Source organism: Pelodiscus sinensis, chromosome 2 (genome assembly GCF_052426305.1).
Source record: "Pelodiscus sinensis isolate ZL-2025 chromosome 2, ASM5242630v1, whole genome shotgun sequence".
NCBI lineage: Eukaryota > Metazoa > Chordata > Testudines > Trionychidae > Pelodiscus > Pelodiscus sinensis.
In genome coordinates this window covers 241,344,741-241,357,712 of record NC_143053.1, presented here as the reverse complement: position 1 = coordinate 241,357,712, position 12,972 = coordinate 241,344,741, and the positions used below count along the sequence as shown (strand labels likewise).

Sequence of the window (12,972 nt, the reverse complement as noted above, 5' to 3'; positions counted from 1 at the left end):
AGGGAAGGAGAAAAATATGTGGAAGGGGCTTGTGCTGAGGGGAGTAGAGTGGAGGGGAGGAGGTCAGAAGAAAAAGAAGAAAGGGGAAGGCACCAAGGGACAGGCTTGACAAATGCCAGGGGGCCAAGTGCAGACAATGAGGAAAAGGACAGGAGGGGAGGTGTCAGTGGGAGGGGGGGACAGGGTGATGCTGGGAGAGGAGAGGGTAAGGGCATTGGGAGTTAGACGGGGGAGGGAGAGGTGCTCGGAGAAGGCTTGAAAGAAGGGGTGGGCATGAGGAAGGCGGAGATGGAGCAAGGCATGTGTGGGGGCACAGGGCATGGGGGTGGTGAGGGGGTGGGTATCAGGGAAAAAGAGGGCATAGGGGGCAGTGGCAGTGAGGGAAGGAGGAGGCACCAGGAGGGTGCAGGTGCCAGGGAATTCTGAGGGTGAAGCAGAAGGGCAGACACCTGCAGGGGAGGGACCAGCACCAGAGGAGAGAGGCAGGGCAGGTGTGTAGAGGGAGGTGTTAGGAGAGGGGAAGAGGAGGAGTAGCTCACATGATCAGAGTGGGGCTACTGGAGGAGTGGGCACAGGGGGGAGAGAAGGGCTGGTGGAGGGGGACAGGTCTCAGGAAGGCTGAGGGCAGTGAGAAGGGCAGGAGTCAAGACAGCAGAGGAGGGTGAGCGGTTAGGGGGCAGCAGGCACCAGGGGAGCTGATGGAGCAAGAGGAGGAGACATGGCAGCAGAGGGAAAAGGTAGAGGTTTATAAGATATTTATTAATAACTTGGGTGATATTTATTAATAACTTATTAGTAATTACTGTTCTTATTCTTATTAGGAATTTTTGCCATTAAAAAAACACTGGGGGGAGGAGGGGACGCGAGTGCCTTTTTTGTCTGGCAAGTAGGGTTTTCCATAATTTGTCTAGCCCTGGTAATACGTTACATTCAATATTCTGCAAATATTACCTTTGCTGCTCCAAGTACTTTCAAAAGCTGGTTCAATTTCTTTTTGTGGACAGATAACAGGCAATCCCGATTCATGGACTGAGTCAATAAATATTCTAAATAATCAAGTGCTAATTCTGGCTTTGATTCATGTGTTACTTGGATATGTACCCGCCGCTCAGATGCTGTATTACTCTAAGTGAGGAGAGAAGAAGGACAATATTCAATGAGAGATAAAGAATACTATAATAAACTTTAGTCTGGAGGATAAATTATAACTACAGTGGACAAATAGAATCAGATTATATAATGCAACATAGTAGTAGACTTTAGCATTTTCTTTACAAACCTTTCTTGGCGTAATCTCATCAGACATCCAATCACAGATTAACTCTATAAGGTGTCCCACTTGTCCCCAGCGACACAAGCAGTCTATCAGGATCGAGTATTTATTTTCATCAGCTCCCTTCTCAAGATTCCTCAATTTAGAGATTACACCACAGCTAAAAATAAGTTTAGATATATCAGTTTGTATTCACTAATGCAGCAATGACTTACACTAAAACTGAAACTATATCTGAAACATTAAAAAAAGTTTATAGGCTAGGGATGTTAATAATTGTTTATTTGTGTAAATGTATAACTGCTGAATTTTTTAGTAGTTACACATTTACATTTAGGAAGGCAGGTGGAAACAGATGCTTGCAGGGAGCTGGCTTTAAAGCCGGCTCCCTGCATGTACTGGCTCCCACCTGCCCTTTCATCCCCTGGGCTGCTGCCTCTCCAGCTCCCGGCACCCCAACATTAGCTGCCCCTGATATAGAGGCAGCAAAGGGAGGGATGGTGTGTGTAACTGTTAGGATTAACCAATAAGCCCAGGCTTATCGGTTAATCGTGTACATGGATGCACACCAATATCCCTATCATAGGTCTAACAGTCCCTACAGATTTTACTAAGCAGCCAATTTTCCTGAATGGATAAATGTGCCTGAATTTATGTGCTATTCATTGAAAATATTTTAATGTATTAGAAATAAGAAATAAAAATAAAATTTAGGTTGACCAACAGAGGACCCCCGTGCCCCTCAATTTTGGCATTAAGAAAACAGTACCTGAATGTAGGAACAGCAGAAGCTGGCATGAAAGATGCCAGAATAACTAATGGAATTATGCATCGATCATCCTAGGATTAAAAAAATACATATATATAAAAAGGACTGAACCAAAAGAATATAAGTATCTTTTTGAGAAGGGCAGTCTATCACTGCAGAATCTTCATAACCATTGGAGAATCACCAGAAACAGCATTGAAAATAAATATATAAGCATACTTAGAGTGGACTGTCGGAGTCATATACTTGGGAGCACATCTGTTCTTGGTGACTAAATACAAGTTCTCCTACCAGAAGCAAATATTCATTTGAATGTATATGAAAATGAATGGTTATGACTGCATCCAAATCCTTTCCACTTAAACAGTATATTAGAAATAGAATCCAAAGAAATGGGTATACAAATGGGTATGGCTCTACAATGGCTATTTACTCATACTAAATAACCTTTGTTCTCTAAGCATTTTCACTGCAGATCACTAATATTGGAAAATTAACTGTCAGTCATTCCTCAAAGAGGAACCAGTTAAAAGATTGTGGGATTACTTTCAGAAATCAGACATGGCACCTGGATTCAAAGACAATGATAATACTGCCTAAATGTAGGGATTACACATCAAATAGAAGCTTGCAACCAGGGCCATTCCTGTCCAAGATGAGTAAGCTTCTCAAAGCAGCCTCCCAATAAGTGACTACAAGAGGACCCCCAGGGGGAGAGTCAAGTCCAGAATTGAGTCTGGTTTCAGAATCAAGTCCAGAATTGAGAATAAGACAGTGAAGCCAAAGATGTCATTGGATTTTGAGTTATGTGAGAGACTGCAAAATGCTTAGCAAAGGTATGAGCACATGTCCACATCACAGCTATATATTTTGGAAACCAGAACATTTTTGAGGAAAGCTATGGAAATGAAGTGAATTCATACTCTAGAAGGAGGTTAAAGATCACGAGACTGATAGCAGTAGTAATGCAAATGGGTATCCATTTAAAGTAGGGTTTTTTGGGGGGCATTGAGGATCCTTTAACTCTGTCCACAATGTACAAAAATGTATGAGAAGTTTCCTGAAGGGTTTTGTCCTATCTAGATAAGAGGCTATTGTTCTTCTGACATTGAGTGTTTGTTTCAATGTAGCTTCAGAAAGAAAACTGGGAGATGGGTACGTTTGAATCTCTTCCTCTTTTGGATATATGTGCCATGAGTTGTTTGTTTCTTGTTATGTAAGAGCACTGCCTTTACTTCCTCAGAGCAGGTCATTTCTAAGCTCTTGAATCATTGACCACCCATGCCATGAGCTAGAGAACCAGTAGTGAGATGATAGATCTGGCTGGCTTTCTAAGAAAGGAAAAGAGGAACAAGCTGGAGAGTGATTGGTTGAGAAACAGAGGTACTACATTTGTCTTGGACACATGGAATCGACAAAGATAATCCTGGGTTTTATTTCTCTATATCTTGAGCAGGACTTCGACTGTTAAGACTAAACATATTGAACCTGTGAAAGGGGAAAAATGCTTTGGCTGATACTGCATGAAAGCAGGCTCTTATGAACTCCAGGTGTTGTCCTGGAACTTGTGTGAACTGTGACATTTAATTGTAGCCTCATTCAGAGGAACAGGCTCATGGCCTTTTGTATTGCAAAACCCTTGTTGAAGGAGCATGCTTTGAGCAGGCCATCGTCTAAGTATCAGAAAGTCAGAAACCGTTGTTTGCAAAGATGCACCAATACCACAGAAAGGACTTCTCACAACATTCCAGGCACAGTACCTCATGCTGAAAATGATCCTAATTGAGAGTAAATCACAGAAACCTTCTGTGAAATACATAAACTGCAATATGGAAGCAAGCATTCTGTAGATCGAGGGCTGAGAACCAATCTACAGTGAAACCTTTGTTATCCGGCACTCTGTAAACCAAAAACTTTATTAACCGGCATTGTCCCCAGCCACAATACTGTCACATCTTCAGGTGCACAGGCCTGGCTTGATTTACCATGATTGGCTTGAAAAAATTTTATTTAAGAAGTACTAATCATCTTTAACTCAAAATAGAAATATGAGACTAACTGCCTCACACTACAAAACTACCAATATTAAAAACTCGAGTTTTACTATTATTTTCCATTGGTTTTTCCTAGGTTGATGGGACCCTCAGACAACTGGAATTTTTAGCTAACAGGAATGCCCCAATCCCCGAGCATGCTTGATAACTCAGGTTTTACTGTACTTGGTCCAAAGATGGAATTATTGCTGTGACAGTTACTATTTTGAACCACTGAAACATTTACACATCTGTTGAGTGATCTTAGTTCCAGAACAGATTTTCAACAGCTGTTGTTTTTCAGTACCACAAAGTATTTGTAGTAGGGTCCCTTCCCCCTTTGTTGTGTGGGAGCTAGTTGTATAGTACCCAGGTTTAGGAGAGCGTCTGTTTCCTGTCATAAAAGATGTTTGTGAGAAAGTCCGTGAAGAAGGACGGAAGGGTGGGGGAGAGCATGATAAAGGAGTTAAAATGGATAGACTATCCTTTAGAAATTATCTCCAGCACTCATTTGTCCACAGTTATACATTCCCCATCTTGAAAAGAAGGTGATCGCCAAAGTGAAGAACATGTGCGGATTGTTGCAGCAGGTAAGGATAGAGGTGGTCACTCAAGTCCTTGGCCAACTCCTCAAAACTGATGTTTAGATGTAGAAGGCTGTGAAATGGATGCTTGAGGGACAGCTGGTCTTTTCCGCAACTGCTGTCTCTAGCACTAGGGTTCTTAATACCTGGGGGGGAAGGGTTGTGGACTGAGTATGCTAGGATCTCCTGAATTTTTTTTTTTTATTTTTTAAAACAGAATCGTCTCTTTTTTTGTACAGGAGTACAAATCCCCAGTGTGGAGGCAGGAAAAGGGACTAAGGGAATTTGTGTGCAGCCATCTCGGTCTTGTTAACAAGAGAGCAAGAGTCAGGCTAAGTCTGTGGCCTGACAACGCGAGATCTGTAATTAGACGCTGCCTTTGCCTCTCGCCTCTATATGGAGATAAGGATAGAATGCTGACTCTGGCAGGGACCTTGAGATAAGGAGCATCTGGGTGGAACTAAATAACTGTTAGCCATTGGTGTTTGTAATGAGAAGGAGACTAATTGTTATTGTTATTATATTTAATAGACAGTATATAAACTGCTTCATAATTGCTTGTATTCGAAGATCTGCCTCGGAGGGGGGGGAGGCTCCCCCCCCCCCGTCCGAACCAGTTTTTCCCTTGCTGCAGCTCGTAATAAAACTGCCTCTGGCTACTTGTTGCTTACAAACTCAGAGTGAGGACAATGTTTTCTTACACACCATCAAGCATAAGGTAGCTGTAGAATTTTCTTTTAACAAGTAGAGGGATTCATCAGTTCTCAGAACAATTCTGGTTTGTAAAATGGAAGGTTCTCAATTGTAAATTGGAATTCATTTGGGAAGCTATGCATGACAACAGGTTTCAGAGGATTAGCCATGTTAGTCTGTTTCAGCAAAAACAAAAAGGAGTCAAGTGGCACTTTAGACTAACAAATTTATTAGGGTATTAGGAGATAAGATTTCATGAGCTATCACTCATTTCCTCAGATGCTGAAAAGAGGATGAGAAAAAAGGAAGGGATAAAGAGAGTTAATTAAATCTGAGTGATTGTGTCTCATCTCCATAGGTGATGAGAATTTTCAAAAACAGACTGCAATGAGAAACTGCTGAGCTGAAATTTGTGTGCAAATTTAACACCCTGAAACAAGATTTAAATAGACACATGGAGTGGCTCTCACCTTACAATAGGTAGTTTCCCATTCAGGTACTCTTACCTTCTCATCACTGTTGGAGAGGAGTCACAATCACTCAGATTTAATTAGCTCTCTGTATCCCCTTCCCTTTTTTACCCCCTCCGCTTTTCTCTTCTACATCTCACATCCTCAGATGCTGCTCATGAAAGCTTATCACCTAATATAGTGGTTACCAACCTTTTTTTATACTGCAGACCAACAAACCCATTCACAAACTTTTGGCGGACTTGGGGATCCGGCCCAGAGTCTGGCTCCAGAGTCATGGTGAGCAGCAGCAGCAAGCTGCGTCCAGCTGTGGGAGCCAAGCCCAGCCCAGGCTCCCAGAGCCCCTACCGCTGCTGCTGGGTCCTAGCAAGCAACCCACTGCGCTGCAGCCTCTGCTCCTGAGGGCCCTCCTGTGCCTGGGCTTGGGCAGAGTTTCCCTCATTAAGGTATTTTTCAGAGAAGCCAATGCAGTGCTGGGCACAGGGAGAACAGACAATCCCAGGGAGAGGGGAAGAGAGGTTTCTGGGCAGACTGGGCCTTGCTTCAGAGTCCCGCAGAGACAACCATCAAGGCATAGGTGTGGCCTGGCAGTGTGCCACAGCCCAGCAGCCAGTGGTTCGCGGCCCAGCATCAGTCTGCGGCCTGGTGGTTGGAAACCACTGTGAAAGAGTCAGAGTCTTTGGAAGGAACCTGGTCTTTTGTATATGCTCTGTTATAGGTGGAAGGTATTATGACTAGGGTATACCATATATTGTTTTTCCTGGGTCCAGCAAGGCCTCGTTAACAGGTAACACAATAGGCAAATAGTGTGCAGAATGTCAAGAAGTTTGTATTGTGATTCCTTTACCTATTCTAGCAGACTGTAATGAATCTGTCACTTTTTTTTTATAAGAACTTGAAACAAATTGTCTGTTAAGGTTGTTATAAGACACATAAAGGCTTTCTCAAGACAGAATGAAGAGATGTTGGTTGCAGGACTGATCTCCTTGTGTTGAGTTGGCAAAATGCGGTGGCCATTTTTATGCAAATTAGACACGGGATATTTAAATCCCTGCCTCATTTGCAATATCGACCTGCCTAATCTGCATCCCTCTGCCGACAGAGGGATGCAGTCTAGACATACCCTAGGGGCTCTCAAAAATTGCTGTCAATAAGGCACCCAAGGGTCTTAGTAAGGCTGCTGAGGTAGCATAAAAGGCTTCGTTGGGACTAATAATGTTAAAGACTTGTCGACTATCTGATAAGCATTTGCTTATCAGATAGTTTTCTGACTAATCAACTAACCCGTTTTGGCTCTTGTACATTTCAAAGGAGGAATGCAAAGTGTCTATCGACTAGTTGATGGAAATTCCATCAACTAGTCAATTAACTGCATTTTAACATCCTTGGATGGGACACCCAGGAGTATCCATGTCATCATGGTAAGCTGATTCTGCACAGGCCTCAGGTTGAAAAGCTCCGTGATAATTGAAAGTAGACCCCTCGACAGAAACATGAGATTGATGAGTATCAGAGGGGTAGCCGTGTTAGTCTGAATCTGCAAAAGCGACGAGGAGTCCTGTGGCACCTTATAAACTAACTGAAGTGTAGGAGCATACGCTTTCGTGGGCAAAGACCCACTTCGTCAGATGCATGTAGTGGATGCAAAGAGGCAGAGGCAGGTATAAATATGCAGGCCACCTCGTCATCTCCAGCCTGATTCTGGCCTGCATATTTATACCTGCCTCTGGAAATTTCCACTACATGCATCTGACGAAGTGGGTCTTTGCCCACGAAAGCGTATGCTCCTACACTTCAGTTAGTCTATAAGGTGCCACAGGACTCCTCGTCGCTTATGAGATTGATGAGACTGTCATCTTCCTTTTCTTCACCACTTGACAGAGCTGGAGAAGTTATGGAAGCTGTGGTAGATTGTTGATACTCCAATGCCCGTCTGGAGTGAGAGGTGGTCAGTACCGATTGTACCGAATGTATTGGTACTGAACAAGTGTTTCTGAAGCCACCGAAGTCCCTGGAAAAGTGAAATTCTTCCAGATCAAGGATGGTTGGTGACACAACAGAAGCAAGAGGAGTAGAGGCACCTAATTTGGGAGGTGCTGACAGTGCTGGATGTCTCTTCTGCTCTGATGAATGACCAATAGGTGTCCATCTGATTCTTCCGCTAAGGAAATTTTCAGATAGCTTTTACAGCCCTGGAGGGTTCTTAGAACAAAAGCCACACAAATAAGAGAAAACCTTCCTTGGATTATCCTTCCAAAGGCATCACCGGAAACAACCAAAGCTTGGCATCTATCATGAAGAATACCACAGGACTAGGGAAACAGATCAACTAAACTAACAGAACTAATTGAGCCAAACAGGTCAAAGCCTAACAAACAACTGCATCAAGATACTGCTCATCACAAGGCAGAATTAAGATAGTAAAAACAAGTGCATGAAAGGGAAGAAGAGTCTGTTGTTTCTAAGTTTTCTGCTTAAGTAATGAACAGAAAAAGTGGTAAATGATTACACTGAATGGTGGGGGGGCAGAGGGAGGGGACTCCTCATGCTATTTCACACTGAATATTTTGGTCTGCAAGGGAGCCTCGAGTGTCTATGCTTTTCAGAAACTTCCTACCATGATGCCAAGAGACCAACAGCACATGCACACCTAGCAACATAGTAGGATGACAATCAAAGGAGAACAAAAGTTATTTATTTGTTTCTGTTTCAATACTTTAAGTTATAAGGGCTCATCTGCGAGATGATATTATAGAGCACTCTCTCTTGTTTGGGAAATTCCAAAGGACCTCAACTCCAGACACTTGTAGTTCATGGTATCACACAGGCACCATATGAAAACACAATTGCAGAAAGACAGACCAGGGACATGAGCACATATATCATGCTAGTGGTAGAATTAAAAAATATTTAAAATTTTAAAAAATTCCACAGGTTTCTAAGAAGTTATTCATCTATATTTTAAATTGGCCACAATTTTTAATGTGTAATATTAAAATGTACCTTAAATACTTTAAAATATTCTGGAAGTACTATGGCAAACTTTCTGATTGTGTAATCTTTGGCTTCTTCATTGTGATCCAGTGCTTTATGAATACTTCTCCAGAGAATTACAGTAATCTCCAGTAAGCTTGCCATGGTAGCCACATCATTTATTGACAACACATTATTCAGGATCTGAAACGCAAACATTTGAGGGGAGGGAAATAACTAACACTGTGCAATACAAATGCAGATTAAAATTATGTTTTAAAAACTGAAAAACCCTTTCTGAACTCTTCATTTAATAAAGGAGCAATGTGACCTGCTACAATTCAGACTTGACCTGTACATAAATTCAGTATTTTTATACATATTTAAATAAATACAATTGCAAAATCTTTTCTACTATTGTAACGTAGAATAAACCACAAGAATGAGATAAGCATCCATTGCATGTATGCCTGGAATTCCCTCCAGCTTACTCCTGCTACTTGCCCATCTACCATATCACAGTAGTGTCCTTAAAACCACTCTCTCCTGTCTTCCTATCCCCAGAAATCCCCACCTGTTACCAGTGTTCCCTTTAAGCTGCTCAGCAGCACACCTTCACAGATGATTAATCATCCCTTGGCAACCTGGGCCTCTGACTGGGCGGGGCTGATTAATCACCTGAGGGAACACTGCCTATTACTCTTACGGTCTTCCTCTTTCTTGTTCACTTTCTTGTCTGTCACAACACAAGTACTATTTTAAAAAGTTATTAGTGCTTAGCATCAAGTGAAAGCCTTATTTTACTTTCTTACACTTATATTCTCCTTTTCACTTTCTTCATCATCTTGCATTTCTTTTATTTCTTTCTGGATGCAGGCATTCAAGCAGCGCCGAATAGTGAGCATTAATTTAGCTAAATTGTAAAAGTAGATCATTTAGACAATTAAAAACCCTTTATCAGCAACAGATATTATTGCAAGTAATAATAACAATCATTTGGAGGAGTGGGAAATAAGAAGTAGACAGCTAGTATAAAAGATACTAATTCCATTAAATGTAAATTTAATATATTCAAATACAAAACACTTAGGGTATGTCTACACTACCCTCCTAGTTCGAACTAGGAGAGTAATGTAGGCATACCGCACTTGCAAATGAAGCCCGGGATTTGAATTTCCCGGGCTTAATTTGCATGAAGCCGGCCGGCGCCATTTTTAAATGACGGCAGTTCAAACCCCGTGCCACGCGGCTACACGCGGCACGGAGTAGCTAGTTCGGATTAGGCTTCCTAATCCGAACTAGCTGTACTCCTCATTCCACGAGGAGTACAGCTAGTTTAGATTAGGAAGCCTAATCCGAACTAGCTACTCCGTGCCACGTGTAGCCGCGCGGTTCAAACTGCAGGCATTTAAAAATGGCGCCGGCCGGCTTCATGCAAATGAAGCCCGGGAAATTCAAATCCCGGGCTTCATTTGCAAGTGCGGTATGCCTACATTACCCTCCTAGTTCGAATTAGGAGGGTAGTGTAGACATACCCTGATGGATTTAAGTAATTATCACCTTTTCTGATCCAATCACTGAAGACAAAAAACAAGAATAAAAAATACCCACACTTTCCTTTGTGGTATTTCTCTTCTGAGAAGAGATCATTGGATTTATTTAGAAAAGGTATTACTTCAGTGAACTATTCTCAAAACATGATGGTTTTCTGTGACACTGAGGGAAAGGATTCCCCCTCTTATTTTTTCACCTCATAGCTAAGGCTACCATTTAAACTGCTTTACTGAAGATTTATGCATACTGAGTTACATGTCAGATATCTACAGAAAACTCTTGGTCAAGACTTAATCATTGTGAGATGAAGGTATCGATAATATTTAAAGAACAATGTATTTATATTGAAAGTACGCTTTATGGACTCAAAGTAAAAATTGGATCTGGTCTACAATAGATTTGGGTAACATGTCAGATATGTTTGTTGGGGTGTGAAAAATCCACATTCCTGAGTGGCATTGTTAAACTGACCTAACCCTCAGTGCAGATAGCACTAAGTCAACTGAAAAATTCTTCTAGTGACCTAGCTATTGGCTATTGCCTCTTGGGGAGATAGATAGGTAGCATTTTAAATGTAGCTGTACCTTAAGTCACCAATATAGTGTGTCCTGATGATAAGCCATCTAAGAAAGAGGGAGCTGTGACTCCTACCCTAGTCAGACAGCAAGGTAAAGAAAGGGTCTATTGTCTATCTTGACACAACCCACGAAATGGAAAGTCAAAGACAACAGTGAACAATATTAGCTGCATAGAGGTGACAAGAACATTATAGCATCAGAAGATCACCTTGATTGTGAATAAAGACAAAAGACTGTTTCAGAATCACCAAGTGTAAGTGTATCCAATCACTGAAAAAATCCACTAGGGAGCAGGGGATGTTTGGATCCTGATTCTTGTGAAACCATCCAGTTCTGCATGGGGTTGACCTTTCAGATGGTTGGGAAGTCTACTTTTTTATATAGGAAAGGTAACTATTGACAAGTGTAGACCTAGGTTCACATTTTATTATTTTATTTTATGTTGTAACCAGTTATTCCCATCACTTTCTCTCACTTCCAGTTCAATCTTTATTCTTTCTTAAAACTGCTTTTGTTTTATTGGAACTGCTGCATGGTTTATAGGAGCAATGGGTTAAGATAAACTGGTAAACAGGGGTACAATTGAACCTTTTGCAGCCGATGATCTGGAATTTCTGTGAGTGGTCCATGTCAGGGGCTTGATATAAAAAAGGAATGATTCTAAGGGACTCACTGCTTAGGGTACACCTACTGTTAAGCTGCAAATTGAATAAGCTGGCATAGTCCAGAGAAGAGTAGTTGAGTGGATGAAAGGCTAGTAGTGTCAGGGAGATGACATCCAGCTTCACGAGAAAAACTAGGTCTCACTAGAGGGAGGGGGTAACAAAGTGAGCCTGAGTCTCATCTGCCCAGAGAATCATCAAACCCTTCTAGACACAAATCCACAACATACAGTAGCCTAATTATCTTTGAAATCTCTCCATGCCTACACAAACATGTTCCTCTCTTGAATGGGTGTGTAGGGATTGTTCTTTGGGTGACCAGATGCCTCGAGTGTGTAGTCACTCTGTGAAGATTCTTTCTTTCTGACTTTATTAAATACTGGCTACAAAAGCATCTTTTGCTAGAAAGAAAAACTTCCTGCAATATACCTCCTTAATACAACTGGCTGAGAGCACTTTCAATTAGGGAAATTTGGAAGTTTTTTTTCCAGAAGAGACTTTCGTATAGTTCGCCAGTTGACGGTACCAAAGGTCCCCAAGTATAAGATATTCTGATACAAAAAGTAAAGATTTTTCATTTACTATAGTATCTTCCATATGACTATACCAAAGCTGTTAATAAATATATTTAACATCACTACATTCCTGTAAGGTGGTTAGTCAGTCTTATTTTAAGAAAGGGTACGTCTAGACTACATGCCTCTGTCGCCAGAGGCATGTAGATTAGGCTACCAGACATAGGAAAATGAAGCGGCGATTTAAATAATCGCCGCTTCATTTAAATTTACATGGCTGCCACGCTGAGCCGACAAACAGCTGATCAGCTGTTTGTCGGCTCAGCGCGATAGTCTGGACGTGCGGATGTCGACATCAAAGGTATTTGTCGACCACCCAGGTAAACCTCATCCCAGGAGGCATACCTGGATGGTCGACAAATACCTTTGATGTCGACACCTGCACGTCCAGACTATCGCGCTGAGCCGACAAACAGCTGATCAGCTGTTTGTCGGCTCAGCGTGGCAGCCATGTAAATTTAAATGAAGCGGCGATTATTTAAATCGCCGCTTCATTTTCCTATGTCTGGTAGCCTAATCTACATGCCTCTGGCGACAGAGGCATGTAGTCTAGACGTACCCAAAGAGAAAACATGGATACTAAACTTACTGCTACCTCTGCACCCACACACAATGAGGCTGAGCTGACAGGTTGATGTAACCTTTAGATCTTCATTACTTGCAAAGAGAATAATTGAGGACTGAAATCACTATAACACACTGAAGTTTTATAGAGGGGTGCTAGAATGTGCCCTTACTGGAGTTAAGACCTTTAAAATTTCTCTACTAATTTTATGTGAAAAGCAAAGATACAACAGTGGTCTATTAC

The 12,972-nt window shown here is 41.8% G+C and overlaps 1 protein-coding gene across 1 annotated transcript in view; it reads right to left on the bottom strand.

Moving 5' to 3' along the window:
• The window catches only part of NCAPG2 (non-SMC condensin II complex subunit G2), a 111,374-nt gene that overhangs the window by 45,471 nt on the left and 52,931 nt on the right, over positions 1-12,972 (bottom strand). The window contains exons 15-19 of the mRNA XM_075922741.2: positions 9,608-9,708; positions 8,826-8,999; positions 2,043-2,113; positions 1,280-1,433; positions 952-1,125 (exon numbers count right to left, since the gene is read on the bottom strand). Coding sequence (XP_075778856.1) covers positions 952-1,125; positions 1,280-1,433; positions 2,043-2,113; positions 8,826-8,999; positions 9,608-9,708 — 674 coding nt within the window. The remainder of the gene's footprint in view (positions 1-951; positions 1,126-1,279; positions 1,434-2,042; positions 2,114-8,825; positions 9,000-9,607; positions 9,709-12,972) is intronic.